The sequence below is a fragment of the Psilocybe cubensis genome, chromosome 1, assembly GCF_017499595.1.
Source record: "Psilocybe cubensis strain MGC-MH-2018 chromosome 1, whole genome shotgun sequence".
Classification (NCBI taxonomy): Eukaryota; Fungi; Basidiomycota; class Agaricomycetes; order Agaricales; family Agrocybaceae; genus Psilocybe; species Psilocybe cubensis.
The window spans coordinates 3,262,095-3,280,328 of record NC_062999.1 but is presented as its reverse complement, the minus strand read 5'-3'; the positions used below and the strand labels follow the sequence as shown (position 1 = coordinate 3,280,328).

The 18,234-nt window shown below is 44.7% G+C and overlaps 6 protein-coding genes across 6 annotated transcripts; 2 read left to right on the top strand and 4 right to left on the bottom strand.

The window, feature by feature from the left end:
• Positions 1–116: 116 nt before the first annotated feature.
• JR316_0001127 (uncharacterized protein) lies at positions 117–1,819 on the top strand (the record flags this gene model as incomplete). Its single annotated transcript, XM_047886940.1, has 7 exons — positions 117–394; positions 451–573; positions 629–854; positions 921–1,236; positions 1,288–1,448; positions 1,495–1,680; positions 1,760–1,819. 7 exons carry the CDS (start codon positions 117–119, stop codon positions 1,817–1,819), a joined length of 1,350 nt encoding a protein of 449 aa, XP_047754686.1.
• A 30-nt stretch (positions 1,820–1,849) lies between these two features.
• Positions 1,850–3,533, bottom strand: JR316_0001126 (uncharacterized protein; the record flags this gene model as incomplete). Its single annotated transcript, XM_047886939.1, has 6 exons — positions 1,850–2,146; positions 2,208–2,702; positions 2,759–2,854; positions 2,921–3,146; positions 3,210–3,335; positions 3,388–3,533. 6 exons carry the CDS (start codon positions 3,531–3,533, stop codon positions 1,850–1,852), a joined length of 1,386 nt encoding a protein of 461 aa, XP_047754685.1.
• A 490-nt stretch (positions 3,534–4,023) lies between these two features.
• Positions 4,024–9,648, top strand: JR316_0001125 (uncharacterized protein; the record flags this gene model as incomplete). The annotated part of the gene is made up of 15 exons (XM_047886938.1): positions 4,024–4,216; positions 4,307–4,701; positions 4,822–5,511; positions 5,575–5,840; positions 5,907–6,181; positions 6,242–6,710; positions 6,779–6,860; positions 7,091–7,697; positions 7,763–8,034; positions 8,094–8,211; positions 8,266–8,328; positions 8,383–8,495; positions 8,554–9,179; positions 9,240–9,351; positions 9,415–9,648. 15 exons carry the CDS (start codon positions 4,024–4,026, stop codon positions 9,646–9,648), a joined length of 4,515 nt encoding a protein of 1,504 aa, XP_047754684.1.
• Positions 9,649–9,846: 198 nt separating this feature from the next.
• On the bottom strand, positions 9,847–10,842 carry JR316_0001124 (Methyltransferase N6AMT1; the record flags this gene model as incomplete). Its single annotated transcript, XM_047886937.1, has 7 exons — positions 9,847–9,927; positions 9,976–10,080; positions 10,138–10,347; positions 10,406–10,473; positions 10,526–10,581; positions 10,632–10,716; positions 10,776–10,842. The coding sequence occupies 7 exons, from the start codon at positions 10,840–10,842 to the stop codon at positions 9,847–9,849; spliced, it is 672 nt and encodes a 223-aa protein (XP_047754683.1).
• A 1,860-nt stretch (positions 10,843–12,702) lies between these two features.
• Positions 12,703–14,183, bottom strand: JR316_0001123 (Uracil-DNA glycosylase; the record flags this gene model as incomplete). Its single annotated transcript, XM_047886936.1, has 9 exons — positions 12,703–12,841; positions 12,901–12,920; positions 12,972–13,191; positions 13,260–13,365; positions 13,414–13,444; positions 13,498–13,565; positions 13,617–13,668; positions 13,722–13,908; positions 13,969–14,183. The coding sequence occupies 9 exons, from the start codon at positions 14,181–14,183 to the stop codon at positions 12,703–12,705; spliced, it is 1,038 nt and encodes a 345-aa protein (XP_047754682.1).
• A 448-nt stretch (positions 14,184–14,631) lies between these two features.
• Positions 14,632–17,952, bottom strand: JR316_0001122 (Kinesin-like protein KIF23; the record flags this gene model as incomplete). Its single annotated transcript, XM_047886935.1, has 10 exons — positions 14,632–14,753; positions 14,813–15,275; positions 15,344–15,469; positions 15,522–15,644; positions 15,702–15,811; positions 15,863–16,157; positions 16,215–16,529; positions 16,586–17,131; positions 17,187–17,588; positions 17,638–17,952. 10 exons carry the CDS (start codon positions 17,950–17,952, stop codon positions 14,632–14,634), a joined length of 2,817 nt encoding a protein of 938 aa, XP_047754681.1.
• Between the last annotated feature and the right edge of the window lie 282 nt (positions 17,953–18,234).

The following is an 18,234-nucleotide window of genomic DNA, read 5'->3' as shown; positions in this document are numbered from 1 at the left end:
GTGTTTCAAATGAGTCTACTACTCCTATCTGTTTTGTCCGCAGTAAGCTTTACAAAAGTATATATTCTAATCAGTGTACTCCTTTCCGCTACAATTTCTTAAATCTAATCCCTACTATGCTTTCCTCAATGGTGGTGCCCTCAAACTCAATCTATGCCGGTCTAAACTCCATTATATCTGGCAGTCCTTCTCCTACTATTGAAAATGAACCATTTATACCAGAAGACGTTGAAAACGATCTCGACGGTGAAACAGAGACTCTGCCCAATCTGTCACTTCATGATCTTTCTAGTGAAGATTTAGATAGCCACAATCCAACAGCTTCCAAGTGGCGAGATACAATTACTGGTGCATCTAAAGGAGTCACAGACAAAACTGATGCTGATTATCAGCGGTAATACTATCCTGTCTTCATTTCTAAATAGTGCGCTTATTTTGTTTTTATTCTAGTCTTATCAAGCAATGTATCAAGTTTCTGATTAGCAAGAACATGATTAAAAAACGTGAAGATTTTGCTTGTTGCAATCCACCCGACGATGCACCTTTTTTCATTGCGGCATGGATTATGGACAAGTAAGCTTATTGATTTTCTCTATTGGAATTTTTTTCAAACTACCGTATTTTCTAGATGCGATGATATTTATCTTGATGGAACTTTAAAGCCAACACATGTTGTCCGTGATTCCTATGTACATGGCCAAAAGATGAGAGCGTCTATGACATATCTTTTTGGACGTGAACTTGGTTTAGGCTCAGATAGGTGGAGAAGAAATGAGCTTACGGGTAAAATGATAGGAAATCCATCAGTATCCGACACCGTAGCAACATACATGATGAGTTTGCGTGCTCGGAAGGTAATGTTCAAGTTGCACTCAAATTGCTTGATTGGCTGTAGTTTTGACTATATATCTCCTTTTTAGATTCGAAATGGTGAAACACCAACAAGTGCACGCGCAATCACCTCAGCTACTCTAAAAGCTCTTTATGATGAAAATCATAAATCCGAAAACTATGATATCAAACCCTATGCTCCAGGGTCTAGAAAAGAACAAGATAGCAACCATTGGGGAGGAGGATTAGCCCGACGCGCTCTTGAGGCAATTTATACAATTGCTTTTCTCTGTCTACTCCGATCAGATGAGGTATTGAAAATCCGACGTGAACATATTGTTTATCAGATGAATCCACCTGGACTGGTTCTTACACTACCATTTCGCAAAACACATCAGCATGGCGGTAAAACTTTTTTAAACTATTTGAAGTCTATTCTAATATATATTTCTTTAGGAATTAAGCCATTTTATCTGCGGTTACTAGCAGAAAATGAGGCTCATCTTTGTCCTGTTCGTGCAATGGCAAATTGGCTTGATGCAAGCGAGATTACCGATGGCTACATTTTTCGAAAGATTGCATCTGGGGATAGGCCATCGGCTGATAACATACCCATGGTATGCTATTTATACAAATGCTTCTACTTATTTCTCATTCAAATAGACATCAGAGCAATTTCTTGAGCTGTTCCGAAACAATCTTCTTGATATTGGCGTTGATCCAATACCATATGGAACACACTCTTTCCGTCGTGGTGGTTGCCAATACCTTTCATCAGAAAGACGTTGGTCTATTCGCACTATTTGTGAATGGGGTGGATGGAGTACTGAATTTTCTAATCTCACTATTGTGAGATATCTAATATCTTGGAATGATAACCCAACACAGCGTCGAGAAGACTTTTTTAATTCTGATAAACCACCTGCAGTCAAGTGCTTTATGTGTGGACGAACATGTCACTGTGCATAGTAAAATTATATATAATTGATGTAAGATATTGGAGCAAAAACATAATCAACTAATTATCCTCATCATTGTCGTCTTCGTTAATGAGACCCTTCATCCTACGGTACTGCTTAATAATATGACAAGGTTTTGTCTTGACATGTCTTGTCCCATTCTTAACATAAGAAAAAATAGATGAAAATTGATTACCATACTCGTGCATAATCTGTTGTGCAAAAAGTGCATCATGAGCAGTTCTTTGTTCAGCGAGTTGATCAAGAATTTGACGATAGCCCAGTATCTTGCCGTCTTTGGTGAATTTAGCCCAGAAATCTTCGGGAGATCCTTGTCGCCATTGATGGACAAGAATCTGAGCAAAAAGCGGTCAAAACATATTCATCAAGATTCAAGAATGAACATTAGCCAGTTACCTTCCAATCAAAAAATTTCCCTTTGAGTGACTCCCACTGCTTCGGCTTCCATTCAACACTACCCTTAGAGGTGTATATCTCCTTCCAGTATACAATAGGAATGGCCGTTCCCTTAATTGTAAGCACAGAATATCCATCCCAATAAATGCTTGTATCGTCCCACATGCGATTCAATCCAGGAATATCAGAAGCAAATGAAACAGCGGGTGGTGGTGGAACATCGGATGATGAAAAAGTAATAGATCCACTAGCCATAGTTACTGTGCGAGTAGGAGTGGTTGTGGTAGAAGCAGAAATTGAATGACCTTGAGAATTTTGCAAATCCTTAGTAGCTGCCACCGAAAAGTGGGATGTGCTTGGTTGAAGCTGATGAGAGGGCGATGGAGTTGGATGAGGAGAAGTAGTCCCAGCTTCAACCCAGTTGACAATTTTTAAGAGATGGCCATTCGCTATCTCAATCCCAGCCTTAACGTCATCGTCATTTGAGCTTGAGAACTAGATATATAGATACAATTAATGATAAAACAATAATAAGAATGTTTACTACTTACCAGTCGTTTCTGATTAAATTGTGCCGCATCACGCTCTGCCAACCTATTCCTAGTTTCTTCTCTACGATATGGGTATAAATTGACAATATAACGTGCCTGTAGCATCAAATGAGGGCTTAGTATGAGTTGTAGGGCAACTAAACAAATATACAACATGCGTACCCAATCAAGATCGGCAGCTCGACGAGTTTGACACCATTGATGAGAGGGCTGAACTGCCGTTGATAGAATAGATGGAAGAGATTTCGGATTGCCATTTTCTGTATTTGTTGACTCCAAAAACATTTTTTCACGACGCTGCACTGACTTTTTGTGGCTGGCTGTTGGTTTTGTAGAAGAATGGGTGCTAAACCCAAGATGAGAACGACGAGCAACACCTGTAGTGAGTCTTGTAGGAATAGATTAGCTATAATAAACACCTAGAAGGAAAGCACAGAGAGAGTAGGCTAACCGGTCCCATTGTTCTCGCTGACCACTAAACTCCTGTAATCTCTCGATAAGAACCTTGATTGTACCGGAAACAGGAAGCTTGTATTGGCGACACAGGTCTACCAAATCAGCTTTCTTCATATTAAAACTATAAAACTACATTAGAAATGGAATATATAAGTAAAAACAGAAAGACTCACACATCGACGTAGCAAACCGTGATCCCTGAACCTCCTTTGGACTGAGCGGGAAGCGGAAGCCTGCTTGCATCTGACTGAGGCGGCCCTTTCTCAACATCAACCTCCAACAGAATTGATGACTTATTGATGCTTTGAAGTTCTTCCATTGCCCCAGGAAGAAGAGCGAGGACTGTCAAGACAAAGATGAGAGCCAACACAAGCGTAGGTCCATAGAGATTCCTGATCGGATTTGTTGATGTTGCTGCTGCTGGCAATTCAAAGCCTTTGGAAATGAGGTCATAGTTGCATCTGTAATTAAGAGAAATTAGCAAAAGCGGTAACGATAGACGGAGAAGCGAATAAAAGAGGTATAGAGGCAACGGGGAGCAATAGGTTGAGTACGAAACATGCGTAAAGCGAGGTGACGATCGACCATCACGCCTTCCCAAAATGGAAGACGACGGTCAGCGTGACACATTTACAGTGAGGGGGGTGACAGGCTGTTACGCCGCGCCTCCTCACGTGCGTCAACCGTCCGTTTTCCGAGAGAAGTAGTAGCACACCATCTTAACTTAGCACACACACTCGACCTCTTCTTATTCGCGTCTTCCTGTTTCTCACCCTTCCTTATCGCCCCTTCCTATCGTCTACGCCGCCATGTCTGCTCTTCTCAACGTCGTAGCAGACAACGCCCCGGACGCTATTATGGGCAAGGATGCCGAAAAGGGCGCTGCTGTCCACTCTTTCGACCCAGACGCCTCCCCCCAGGAAAAGGGCGCACAAGCTGGCAAGGGTAAAGAGGACCTGCAAAGTGTCAGGACCCAACCACCCATTCAGACAGGCAAGTACTGTTCGTTTCTTCGTCGCTCGTCTGCTGTAGCCCCTCTCTTGTTTGACTTTTGTGCGGTGCCTCCATATTACTATTTCATTTGCTCCGCAGCCCACAGTCTCGACATTCCAATCTACACGTTTACTGAATGTGTTTCTACTCTAGAGCTCAAAATGGAGCCTGCACCGTCGCCCCAGCCAGCAGTGCCTACCATCGTCATTGAAGACGCAGGTGGTGAAGACGAAAAGAAACCCATCGTCACGGCCAAAGATACAGACCAAGTTGCCCAGGACATCCAGGACGAGGCCGCAGACGAAATCCCTGGCTCCTTCAACAAAGGCCCATATGTCATTCCTGACTGGTACAAAGTCGGCTGGCGGCAAATGTCAGGTATTGACAATCCACCCTTGTCCGAGGGCGAGGAACGGGACAAGGGGATCCTCGACAGGTTCCTCTCAGAGCAGTATTACGGCACCTGGTATCATAATGCTGGCATTATTGTCTTCGTGCGTGTTTTCGTCTCGTCATAAGATGCCAAGCTGATCAATAGCTTGTCCCACTCCCCACTTGCCTCGTTTCCACCTCACTTGTCTACGCCGCGTTCATATATTTTCTGATCCATCTAGGCTGTCTTGGCTACACACTACCTCACCGTCTTCAGATTTGGTTGGGGATGGCTCTTCATCGTGCTCGCCGTCTGCAATACATATTACTCAACCTCCATGGAGCGTGTCAGACGCTACGCACGCGACGACATTCAACGCGAGCTCGTCAAAACGCGTCTCGCTTCCGAGCACGAGACCGCTGACTGGATAAACAACTTTCTCGACCGGTTCTGGCTCATGTACGAGCCCGTGCTCTCGCAAACTATCGTCTCTTCTGTTGACCAAATCCTGAGCACCAACACACCTGCCTTCCTCGATTCGCTGAGGTTGACCCACTTTACTTTGGGCACTAAAGCGCCGCGCATCGACAAAGTCCGCACCTTCCCCAAAACGGAAGAGGACATTGTAATGATGGACTGGGGGCTATCGTTTACCCCTAAAGACACCTCGGAGATGACTGAGAGGCAGATTCTAGATCAGGTTAAACCGAAGATTACGCTCTCAGTGCGGTTGGGTAAGGGTCTGGCGACTGCGGCGCTGCCTATTCTAGTGGAAGACATTTCATTTAGTGGGCTTCTGCGAATTCGCATGAAGCTCATGTCCAACTTCCCCCACGTCCAGGTCGTGGACATTTGTTTCTTGGAAAAACCCGTCATTGGATATGTGCTCAAGCCTATCGGTGGAGAAACGTTCGGATTCGATATTGCAAATGTACGTCGTTCCATGAATGTGCTTATTGGGCCTTATTACTGAAAATGACGTAAAATGGTCTAGATTCCAGGGCTCTCGAGCTTCATTAGAGATATGACGCACGCGACGCTTGGGCCGATGATGTATGACCCTAATGTGTTCAGCTTGAACTTGGAGCAGATGCTTTCGGGTAAACCGTTGGATGCTGCTATTGGTGTTATCCAGGTTATCGTGCGCTCTGCGCGTGGAATCACGGGCACCAAAATCGGTGGTGGCACTCCGGATCCTTACGTCAGTTTGACCATCAATAACCGCGCTGAACTGGCTGCGACGAAGTACAAGAAAAACACGTACGTTCTTTTCGCCATTTGTTGATATTTGCCTTCTCGTACTAATTTATCTATCAATTGATATAGGTACAACCCAACATGGATGGAGACTAAATACATTCTTATCAACTCCTTGAAGGACCGTCTGGATCTCAATGTCCTTGATTACAATGATCACCGCAAGAACACTTTGATGGGTTCTGCCACCTTTGAATTAGCTAAATTGCTGGAGGATTCAACGCAAGAGGATCTCGTGTCTCCACTGTTGAAGGACGGAAAGGAACGCGGTGAATTGCGCTACGATGTCAACTACTATCCTGTCGTTGAAGTTGAAGAGGGCAAAGAGGAATTGCTCGATTCCAGTGCGTGTATTTCTGGGTGTTTACTCTGGTTCGCGCTGATGTATTTGATTTTGTTAATAGCTGTTGGCATTGTGCGCCTGGTTATCCATCAAGCCAAGGAGCTGGATCACACCAAGTCGCTATCTGGCGATCTGAACCCCCTCGCAAAAGTCTACCTCAACGGCGCTCGATCCGCGGCTTATTCTACCCCATGCTTCAAGCACACCAACAACCCCGTCTGGGAAGCCTCATACGAGTACCTATGCACGGACAAGAACGCGGCGACGGTCACCATCAAGGCTATCGACGACCGCGACTTTTTGAAAGACCCGGTTGTAGGTTATATGACGATTGCCCTGCAGGATCTGCTTGCGTCGAGTGGTCAGGCTGGGAAGGATTGGTTCCCTCTGAGCGGGTGCAAGACCGGTCGTGTGAGGTTGTCGGCCGAGTGGAAGCCGCTTAGCATGGCGGGTGCGCTCCATGGTTCCGAGCAGTATGCACCGCCCATTGGTGTCGTCAAGTTGGTAATTGACAAGGCGGTTGATGTAAAGTGAGTTTGTCTTGTTTGTTTGTTTTGGTGTCGAACTGTGTTGCTGATTGCATTTTTTGCGTTTCTAGGAACGTAGAAGCCACGCTGGGCGGCAAGAGTGATCCTTATGTCCGAGTGCAAGTACAGAATGTCACAAAGGGTAGAACCGAGGTTATCAATAACAGTGAGCGCTTGTTCTGTTCTGTTTATAGTAACCCCTTGCTGATTTCCGTGAAGATTTGAATCCTGTCTGGGACCAGATTATTTACATTCCTGGTGAGCTTTTATCATTTCTTTGGGGGGAATACAACGTACTGAGGCTTGAGTAAAGTCCACACTTTGAAGGAGGTTAGGAACATTCCCTCTTGAATTATTTAAATCACTTTCTGACCTGTTTTTAGACTCTCATGCTCGAATGCATGGATTATCAACACTTGACAAAAGACCGATCACTAGGCTCTGTCGACCTCCATGTGTCCGACCTGGCTACAGAAACACCAGACGACGTACAACACCGCTATCAATCACGCGGTGTCAAGACCATGGCCGACCCTATACGTCTCGACAAGGGTAACGCGCACAAGGGAACACTCTACTATTCGGCAGAATTCATCCCCACGCTCAACGTCAAATTCCACAAGTTCGAGACGCAGAACACTGAAGCGGGACAGCTTGCGCGTCAGCAGGGAGGCGACGACGACGGCGGCTACGTGACGGACTCTTCGTCTTCGGACGGACACGATGTTCCTCCGGGTGTGACGATCACGTCCGACCCGAAGAGCCCTGTCAAGCCTGCCAAGTCGTCGGATTCGATGAGCATTTCTGGGCAATCGACCAAGAGCTCGAAATCCCAGAAGTCGAATGGAACGGACTCGGCAAGGAGGAACTCTGGAGGGAGTGCACCGACCAGTCCCGTTACACCTGTTACTCCAGCGACGCCAGCGACTTCTACGCCAGAGAAGAAGGAAGTATTTGTCGAGATGAGCGACGAGGAATTGCTTGCCCAACGTGAGCTTTTTCGTTTTTGTTTTTCTTACATTGTAACTTGATTCTCATTCGTTTTTTTCGTGTAGAATCTGGAATTATTGTGTTCCATGTGATCTCTGGTAGACTTGCAAAGAAGGGGCGTGTGGAAGTGCTTCTTGACGATGGGTACTGGCCATGCTTCAGCACTGTCAAGGCTCGCAGTGTGCACGCCCAGTTCGGTTATGTCGGTGAAGGGTTTGTCAAGGAAGTCGACTTTGGACGCGTCTGGCTCCGTTTGAACGAGGCGGACGAAAACTCGAAGGATGATATCGTTGCAGAATGGAAGGGCGATTCAAAAGCATTCCTGCAAGCAACCATGGTGCGTTTTTTCAAAAAAAGTTCCTTTATGCATTTTCTGACTTTTTTTAACTTGATCAGTCGGGTCCACGTACCTATGAGCTTATGGATGAGGATGGCAAGAATGTATCATCTGTGACCGTCGAGGCCCGCTATATCCCTGTTCCCGTCAAGCTGGAGCCACGCGAAAGTGTCAACAGTATGTGATATCGTCTTCAAGCTTCAGACCTGCATCTTGACCTGAAATATTCAGACCAAGGCATTCTGCGTGTTGATCTTATTGATGGCCATGAGATCCGTGGTGTTGACAGAGGAGGTATGTGTGGAGTTTCGTCGCGTGTATAACTAGGATTCTAATATTGTTGTTCAGGAAAATCTGATCCTTATGCTGTCTTCCAACTCAATGGCCAAAAGGTTTTCAAGTCCCAGACTAAAAAGAAGACAGTTACTCCCGAATGGAATGAACACTTTGAAGTCTCTGTGGTGCGTATCTCTTGCGCTGTAAACAAACTTTGTCGTCTGATGTGCATTTTTGCTGTAGCCTTCACGATACAATGCGGACTTTTCACTCGAGCTCTTTGATTGGAACCAGATAGAACAGGCCAAGAGCTTGGGAACAGCTAAAATTGATCTTTCTGACATCGAACCTTTCCTGGCTCAAGAACGCACTCTCAACCTCGTCAGCCAGAAACACGGCGAAAAGGGTCAAATCCGCGTGCGGTTAGTATTCCAGCCTGAAATCATTGCCAAATCGAGGAAGAACACTTCGACCTTTACTACCGCTGGACGTGCGATGACCACTCTGGGTGGCTTGCCCGTTAACGCCGGAAAGGGTGTTTTCCATGGTGTCACTGGTGTATTCAAACGCAGCGGAGGGGACAAGGACGTGGTAGAAGAAGCTGCCGGTGTGCCTGCGGACTTGCCCACTGGACAAGCTTCTCAGCCGGTTGGCGTGTCTGATCATATGCAGTCGGGGCATGCAAACTTCCCATCATCCGAAAGTAATGGACATGCAGCTGTCGCCATCAATGAGCCAGGCACTCTCCGAGTCACTGTGCTGGATGCTAAAGACCTTCCTCACCACGACGTCAAACCTTACGCCACGGTCCGCTTGGGCGATAAGGAGCACAAAACAAAGCATACCGGCAAAACCGATTCGCCAGAATGGTGAGCTTTTATTGCCGTTGTGTATCTTGCGGTACTCTGATCATTACTTCATTGTTTTAGGAACGAATCTTTCATTTTTGCAGCGTCTGCTATGACGCCCAAAATGTTCATCTGGCTTCACGATCACAAAACTCTTGGGAAAGATAAAGAGATTGGCGAGGGAGAAATCGATGTAGGAATCTTCATTGTTTCATAATTTGAGTTACCCATCCTGATTTTCTACTTTGCTTTGCAGATCTGGCGTCACATCAAGCCAGTAGGTATTTCGTCAGCAGATGTCTTTGTCGAACTGCGACAAGGAGGACTTGTCAGACTGCGCTTCGAGTTCGATGCATCATCCAATCCGAACCTAAGCAGTAGTGCTTCGACACATTCTGGAGAGCAGATGACGAGGACGACATCTATTCTTTCATCTCCCTCGCGCTTTAGCATACGAGGACGACGCCCTAACGAGCATGACGACTCATGATCAAAACCTTTATTAACTAGTTCTCTGTGGACTCGTACCGGCTTTTATAGGCACTTTCTCACTTTTTTTTATTTACTTTCATTCATTATCATGTCTTCATCAGGACTTATTCGTAGCTTACTGTAATAATTTATGCTTTCAATCGTCACTTTGTAGGAACGCATTGCGTTTTAAATTGTGCTAATGCCCGATTCTATTTCATTGATTTAGTGTCTTATTTCCCCTTAGAAATCGGATTATAAACAAGTGTTCCCGACCAGCACGTCGTTGCAACACGATCTATCAAAGATTAACTTTGTATAATGAGGAAAGAGTGAGGATAAGTACCTCGCCACACAGTTGAAATCGTTGTTCCATGGTTTGCAATATTTTAGGGATGTCGTTTTGTTTCAAAGCGACGAGATAAAACCGTCCGTTTGGCGATAATAATGCCTGCGTAAAAATTAGTTGATCGGGGCTGAAATACTGATGTAATAACGAAATTTGTACTTCGATACGTTGCAAAAGAACATTTGTGACCAGCATGCCATCTGAGCCACCAGCCCAGGCACCCCCAATGTTACGAGAGCTTTGAGCGATCATAGCTTCTTCTTCAGAAGTGGGAACGTATGGAGGATTGAATATAATGACGTCAATTTTGCGGGATAATCGTTGTTGAAATGGCTCGTCTAACGAGCCATTCACAACATGAATATCAACCTATGAAGTCAATATTGGATAAGACCAGAGAATAAAGAGTACGATCAAAGCTACCAACATGATTTTGCACGCCCGTTCGAAGAGTGCATTGGCATGCATGTGGGTTTATGTCAGTGCATAGATAAACTGTACAAATTGTCAGCGAATTGTAGATGTTTGGCAGCAAGCGGAAACGCACGCACGGAAGGACCGAGAATATTTGCGATGAAACTAGTGACACATCCTGACCCTGACCTTGAGAGAAATCAGCGAGTACAATGCGCCATTCATTCTAGGGGTCGTACCCAACCTCTAGGCATACCCTTGGCTTTGAGTTCTTCAGATTGTCTGCATCAACCTCGAGCGCGTCAAGAAGCAGAAATGTGTCTTCTATTTTGGTTATGTTCAGATGTCCATGTTACTGATGAAAGATCAGGTTGGTATGCTACCTGCAGGTTCGTATATAAGATCATAATCACTTTGCTTTAAGTGTGATAGATTTGGAGTGGGTATCATTGATATATAATGGAGGAGAAGTTTCAAGGTGGTAAATGTTGGGTACTCGAAATACTCTACACCCGGATCAATTTCAAAGGCTCCCGAGATTAATACTCACAATCAAAAAGGCAAATATACTTGGGGGCACCGGACGAAAGGTGTGCTTTTAACATGCAACACACACGAGTCACTCTTTCCAATCGATGCCTCGCCCTTGGCGAGAATTTTAGCGAAGCTAAAGTATCTGAAAGTTACCCAGTCCTTGAACCAGTTTCGCTTTCTGAAGCACTCATGACTACATTCATGATCTCCGACCCACCGACTCATTGAAATATTTGTCGCTGTGTCTTGTCAATTTGTATGAAATTTGACATTGTCTATTCTTCAAAAAGGTTATTACTCGAGGATATTATATTCTTAGGCCGCCCTCAGGTTACACATTGGATCCGGAGAGGGTTTGTCTCTTACCCTAATCTGCTTTGGTAGGAAGATATTTCTAGATTGATGCTACATGCTGCAGACTACCTTCATAGTTATGTTGCGGAAAGCACGATGTTTTCATTCTTCTATTTTAATTTCTATCTTAAAAGTCATAGGCCTTTCCCCTGTCACCATGCAAAGAATTCTCTCTCGTTATACTGTTCAGGGCCCAACTCATGGCATCGAAAATCCGGGAAAATTTCTCCGTATGTTTGGTTTCCACTTCATGGCGTGGATGCTTAAGTAGCTGTCAGATACGGTCTATCTACACCTTTATTATTGAATTTTTTCGAGGGGAAAATAGCCATCGCTATGTATCTATCACACCAAGCATACAAATTCCACATCCAGATGCAATTGGAATCGCTCGTGTGGTGATACAAGCTGCCAACATCAAACGACGATTTCTAAATCCTCGTCCCTCTGTTTCCATCGGTGTTCAAGGTCGCTCCGAAAAGAAATCCACTACCCAAAAACCTAGAACGTAGGGTATTGCTGTTAGTCTAGATCTGTAATGATTCTGACACATTTTGATAGTCAATCGCCTACTTGGTTCTCAGAATCAACATATATCATATTATATTCTCTGCAAGAGAAATTGGATTTAAAAATCCTGAATCATCACAAATTTTTTAGAACCACAACTATCGGCCATTGTTTGTTTCCTCTCGTTCTCCTACAGGATGAACCAGTGCGGGCTGGTCAAGAATCCTCTATCTGCAACAAGGCCAAAATAAATAGAGGGACTGTACTTTTTGACATTTTTTATTACCCCGTTTCAAACCCCAAAGCAATCACCCGTTCTAGCATAAGCGGTCGGTGAGCTTGGTTACTTGCCACAGAAAGAGTACTCAACTTATGTCTGTTCAGAGGTTGGAGTTGTAACAATTCGAATACAACGTGCAAAGAACCTCCAGTGGTCCACCTACTCAAGAAAGGCAAGAAAACTAATCGCCATAGCTAGCTTTGGTTGGAGCGACAACCCATTCCATATCACGGAGCCCTCCTATTGCTCTGATTTTCCAATATGGAATTCAGTGTTTGATTTCGTATGCTTTGAAAAGTCATCTACTATAATCGTCATCAAAGTCGCCGAACGTTATGAGGGTGTTAAAACCATTGTTTATGGACATCTGACCCTGGGTCTTGACGAACTTTTAGTAGCACAAGATGAATCAAGTCGGAAATGGTGGCCGTTGAGTGGATGCCCGGACGGAGAATTGCGTCTCGCTGCGGAGTGGAAACCTATAGAATCAGACACCTCAGGCATACATAAAGTTCAATAAGAATCGGTAGAAGGATATATATATATACAGCTGGTAAATAAGCGCAAATTAAATAGGGTATAGACAGGTATAGATTATGCACCGGCGCACACCAATGTAAAATATCAAAAGCTTATAAATTTGAGGACAGTACCATCCAGTCGATTTCAGCCTCTTTCCCGTACTTCTCGTTCAGCCATTCGTTTGCTTTACGGAAGTGTTCATTTCCAAGGAATCCTCTGTGAGCGGAAAGAGGGGAAGGGTGGGCAGACCTAAGTAGAAACATATGAATGGTGCTGTTAATATATTTCGCGGTGCAGAATAAACATACTGAAGCAGAAGGTGCTTTGTCTATACCATTGTTAGAATCGACCAGTGTTAAACCGGACAAAAACTACGCACTTGGTCTATACCAATAGAGGTAAATGTCTTCTGAGCCGGTAAACCCCAGGCCATGAAAACGACACCTTGCTTGACATTTTTACGATTAAGGACTGCGCGGATTACTTGAGTGGTAAAGATTTCCCATCCTTTCTTTGCATGCGATCCGGCATTGTGTGCGCGAACAGTCAAACTGGTGTTGAGCCATAAAACACCTTGTTTGGCTATAGGCGTTAGGTCCCTATCAAAAAACAAGAGGAAGTTGGGTTCAATTTTTTTTATCAAGTTGGCAACATGAATCAGGTTTACCCAGATTTTGGAGTTTTAAATCCAGGAAAGTCAGCCTCTAACTGCTTGTATATGTTTTTTAATGATGGGGGTGGTTTTGTGGGAGCAAGCACCGAAAATGATAGGCCTGGGGATGGTTTTAATTTCATAGAGACAAAGATTTCAAATAAATTACCATGAGCCTGCCCTACATCATGATATGGATCCTGAACACAATTGCTTAAGGAAATATACACACATTTTAATGGCATTGGCTAACCTGTCCCAGTATAACGACCTTGACTCGGTCGAGAGGTGTCAATCGGGACCACGAATAGATGTTGTCCACTGTCAAACTGTATTAGTCCTAAATCAATCATGTGTATAATCATTTGTTACCGCTTGGGTATACAGTGTAGGAAGTACACTCGGTTAGAAGGAATTTTTTCAGCTACGCATGGGTGAAAAACCGTTTTTCTCCCTTTAATTTTACGGAAAACTCACTGCGGTGAAATAGGACTTCTGAAACTCAGCAGCAAGAACGTTGCGCCATGATTCCTCCATCGTATCTTTTTCCAGGGAGTCTAGAATAGCTCGAGTGAGAGCAACCAATGTTTTCGAGGGACCGCCTGTGGAAGAGGATGGTGGGTTTGTAGAGCCATTAGACTGAGCTTCTTCAGCGGAGGGATTCCTAAAGGATGGATGGAAAAAGTGAGGCAATATACAAGGGCGGCTTTTAACAAAGGCTCACTTTGTAGATGCTGCGGCCTTTTTAGTTTTCGTAGTTGCGTTCGTTGCAGTTTTAGTCGTTTCCGTCGTCTTCTTCCCCCACAATTCAGTTAGTGTTGAGGCCTTTGTGGCACTACGCGCCGAAGTATTTCGTTCAACAGTGACAGTGGATTCGACAGCTAACACGTCTGGTACACTTGAAGCTTGGGTGTCCCCTTTGCTGGTGTCTTTCGGCATTTTGGCGAGAAGAGAAATGAATTCCGTAGCTCAGGGTCGAGCACTGAGTTCTAAGTAGCTAGTGGCAGGTGCCGAATATTTGACGGTCCAATTAACGGCGTTGTTGACGTGTTATTTGGTCGCACTGATGGCGACGCGTGAGCCCCACGCACCCTCTCGCAGTTCACACAACCAACCTTTTACATGCAAATTGTAACTTACTAACTTCCTCAGGCCGCGTCATTTGAGTACTTAGAGAGTTCTCGGAGCATTACAAGTTAAACTAGTTTGGCTAAAATCCAAACAACATTGCAAATGACAGAAAGATAACATCGAACAGTAATAACCGAGTAAATTCAAGTGTCTTGACTGCAACTACTTGCCGAAACGACGCATTGTACCCCCTCGTGCTATCTGTTTCTCTGCATTAGATGCTTCCCTTTCGATGTCTTCTTCTGTCATGACAGTTTTACTGGAGATTATTCTGTGGTGGATAAAAAGTAAATGGTGGTGCATATAAAAATTGAGCATTGGCTTTCCTTTTTTTCTTTTTCACCACAGGACGTGACAATTCGTCATCCTCATCAGAATCTGTGAGACAAAAAAGATAATCAATGTTTTGTTTGAATGGAAAAAGCAGAGGAGGTTACCAGCGGATTGGTCGTTGATTTGTAATTTGTTTACGCCTTTCGTTAATTTGGAGATTCTAGGTCGATTTGAAGAGGCTGGAGGAGATACACGGGGAGAGGGAGGTTTCGTTTCTTTCTGCCTCTTAGTTGGGGGCTCCCATTCATCCTCATCCCCCTCCTCTTCAGTATAATCGTCATCGTCATCGCCCTCATCATCCAGATTTGACTTGGTTGCTGTAGTAGTGTGTGAAGGAGCTGCACTTGGCGTCTCTCCATCACTCTCTTCGGTTTCAGTCAGCTGTGCATCCTCAGTATCTGAAGGCAGCATAGGAGGGTCAGGAACAAAAGCCCGTTTTTCAATAATAGGTCGAGGGGCGACACTAGATTTCCTTGGTAATTTATTTGTCTTCGCCGCAAGAGGCGATTGTGACATTGAACGATCATCATTTTCATCGTCCGAAGGCTCTTCTTCACCATATTCAACCTTGCATTTTTGATAAGTGCTCAATAATACATAGAGAAAAGCAGATTACTTGCCAAACTCATTTCTACATCCTCCTCTTCGGAGAGGTCTTCATCCACAGGAATATAGCGCGAGGGTTTCGTCGGGCTACCGAACAAGCCAGATTGGTGTAGCATGTCAATCTTAGCATCTGTCTTTTGTTCATTTCGTTCTAGCTACAGTTTTTCCCGTCAGAAGGGAATGTAAACTGGATTGACAATCACTCACTTCGCTCATCAATCTCCTGGAGTACATTTCTTCCATCATCCTCATTCGTTCCTCCATTTCTCTCATCACTTCTTCGCGTGTTTCGGCTTCAATGAGAGCGCATCTCATCTCAGATTCGAAAAGCTGATGTAAAACAGTGAGATATTATTAAAAAACTAGTATCGGTAAAATGCGACATACCTGAAGGCGAAGATGTTCCACTTCATCAAATAGGGCATCGACTAAGGGATTGATAGGATAGTCCTCATCATCATCCTGGTCTTTATTGATTTCTTCATGCGGTTCATCATCTGCAAATATATAATCAGCTATGTATTTGTTAACATAAACATTCTAAGCACCTTCGCGGACTTCGAGGATGGCTTCCACAGGCTTTTTACCATGTTCGGGACCATTCATTGAAATAGTAACCTTTCTTGTGAATGGACGAGGGGCAATATCGGGATCACTCAGGGTGAGAGGTCCTAAACTCTTTATTTTCTTGCCATGCATAGCACCTGGGCCTATTGCAGGCACTCTCTGGAGAGGTGCTGGTGCTGGTGTAACGTAAACTTCTCTTGCAAGAGCGGCAAACTTCATTACATGCGAGTTCTCGTCGTAACCGGTATCGTATGGATTGACATTAACAATCATAACCTAATCAAGCGAGAGGGTTAGAATGCCTTTATTTGTCCTATGACCAGTTCCACATACCGTCCTACCGTCTCCCACGAAGTAATCCATTAACACTTCAGTCAGTTTACTGTGTCTGAAAGGGACAACGGCCAAGCCTTTTTTGACATCTCTTGTATCGACACGCCCTTCTTTGAGTGAGTCGCTGGAGAGACTCATTGCGATTTTCCGCTGGTTAGAACGCATGACTTCCATGCATTGTCCAAGGACCATGAGAGATTTATTGATGTTCCCTGCTTCCTTGAGCCTATCACCTGTTGTGTGGGTATGTTTTGTGCGTTCAGACCCTGCAAGGTCGACGAGAGTTAGTCTGGAAATTTGCAGTGAAGTTGGGTCCTGATTTATTTTCAATTCAGTTCTTCATACTGTTTTCGTAAAATGGGAAGAAATACATTTCGTTCGCCTCTATGACCTCTCACAACCTTGATGATGACCATCCCATGACTTCTGCTGCTCTCACTGTTTGCCAATGTGCCAAAGACACGACGATGCAATTGGCCAAGTTTGACAAGTGCCTTCGCTTGTGCAGCACTATGAACGCGGAACTGACGAAGACCGGCAATATATTTTCCACCAACATCGGTATCAGCTGAATCGGAGGCTGGGGATGGCCTCAAAGGTAAAGCTTGTCTTGTTAGAAAAAGAGATTTTCCTCCGGTTGGTCGTGGGCGTCCGCCATCGGGGGGTGCATTGGTTTCATCTTTGACAGAGGCTAGGAGATCGTATACCTTCTCGTTGTATACTTCTGCATAAGAAATCCAGATCGTATACTCATGGTTGCGATCCACCGAGATGACTGTCGGGTCAATATCAAACTCCGTGTCATATGTGTCGAAGGATCCCAGAACATCGGCTAAAGCAGGCTCAGGCATAATTGGCGGCGCCGTCGAATCAAGATCATCGGACAGTTCTACCCCATGCAAGCGAACGGGTCGGTACTGAGATTAAGAAATCCATGAGAACTTGTTGTGTCAATGCAATATCTTAACTTACACGTCCATCACCATGCAACCCTTCAATACTATTAAAGATGACATCCAAAGATCTGGGTAAGATGCCTGCAGCTCCTTTATCTTCTCCGCCTTGCACAGTGTACGTCTTACCAGAATTCGTGACACCGTAAGTAAACAAAAGGCCGTTTTGACCAACCAAGACGTCCTTCACGAGGGGGAGCGTGGTTTTGGTGAAGAATTCAGACTGTGTGGTATTTGGAGGAAACACATGAGAAAATGTGTACAGCGACGAAGGAGTCACTGTAGAAAATCGATATTTGGAGCGACCACTTTGAGAGTCATGGGGATCTGTCATATTCACAGTTGTGTCTGATAGTGGGGTCAAATAAGGTGACGCTGCTGGCCCTTCCTCTCCCATGCGTGGCCTTATACGAAGGAATGCCTTGACAAAGCTAACTGTAGTGAACTTTACGCCACAAAATGAAGCTCACCATGATAGGTTCCCTTTCAGAATCCTCATTTGCTGACTTTCCCTTTCGAACAGGAGGAGCAACCTTTGCTTTAGATTTGGTAGTAGGTGCAGGAATATCAAGGGAGTTGTCCTTGCTCGTGAGAGGCTTTCTTCCGGCAGTCTTTTTGACGGGTGCTGGAATTGCTGATGCGTCGGCAACAACTAGCGCAGCATTCTTGCCAGTGGCAGTCCGTGCCCTAGTTGTTCTCGTCGCAATTGGAATGACAGTTGCTGTTGCTGTTGCTGTAGCTTTGGTTCTTGCTGATGCCCTCGTCGCTGTTTGTTTACCCGACATAGTGGAAGGATGTTGTGAATGAGAAACGATGAAAGTTGAATCGGTGGCACAGTCACTCTATCTTTCTGGCATGTAGTAATTTCTCAATCAGGAAATGATGGCCGTAACGCGGGACGAACATGCGCGTGATGAACGCGTCTATAATCACATGACGGCGTTTAGTTAGGAGATGCAGTAGACCAAATAATCAGAAAATGCGGATTTTGACAACGCTTTTCTGTGTGAATCTCAATAAACATTTTTGGAGACTTTATAACCCACCTGGAATCTTATACTCATACG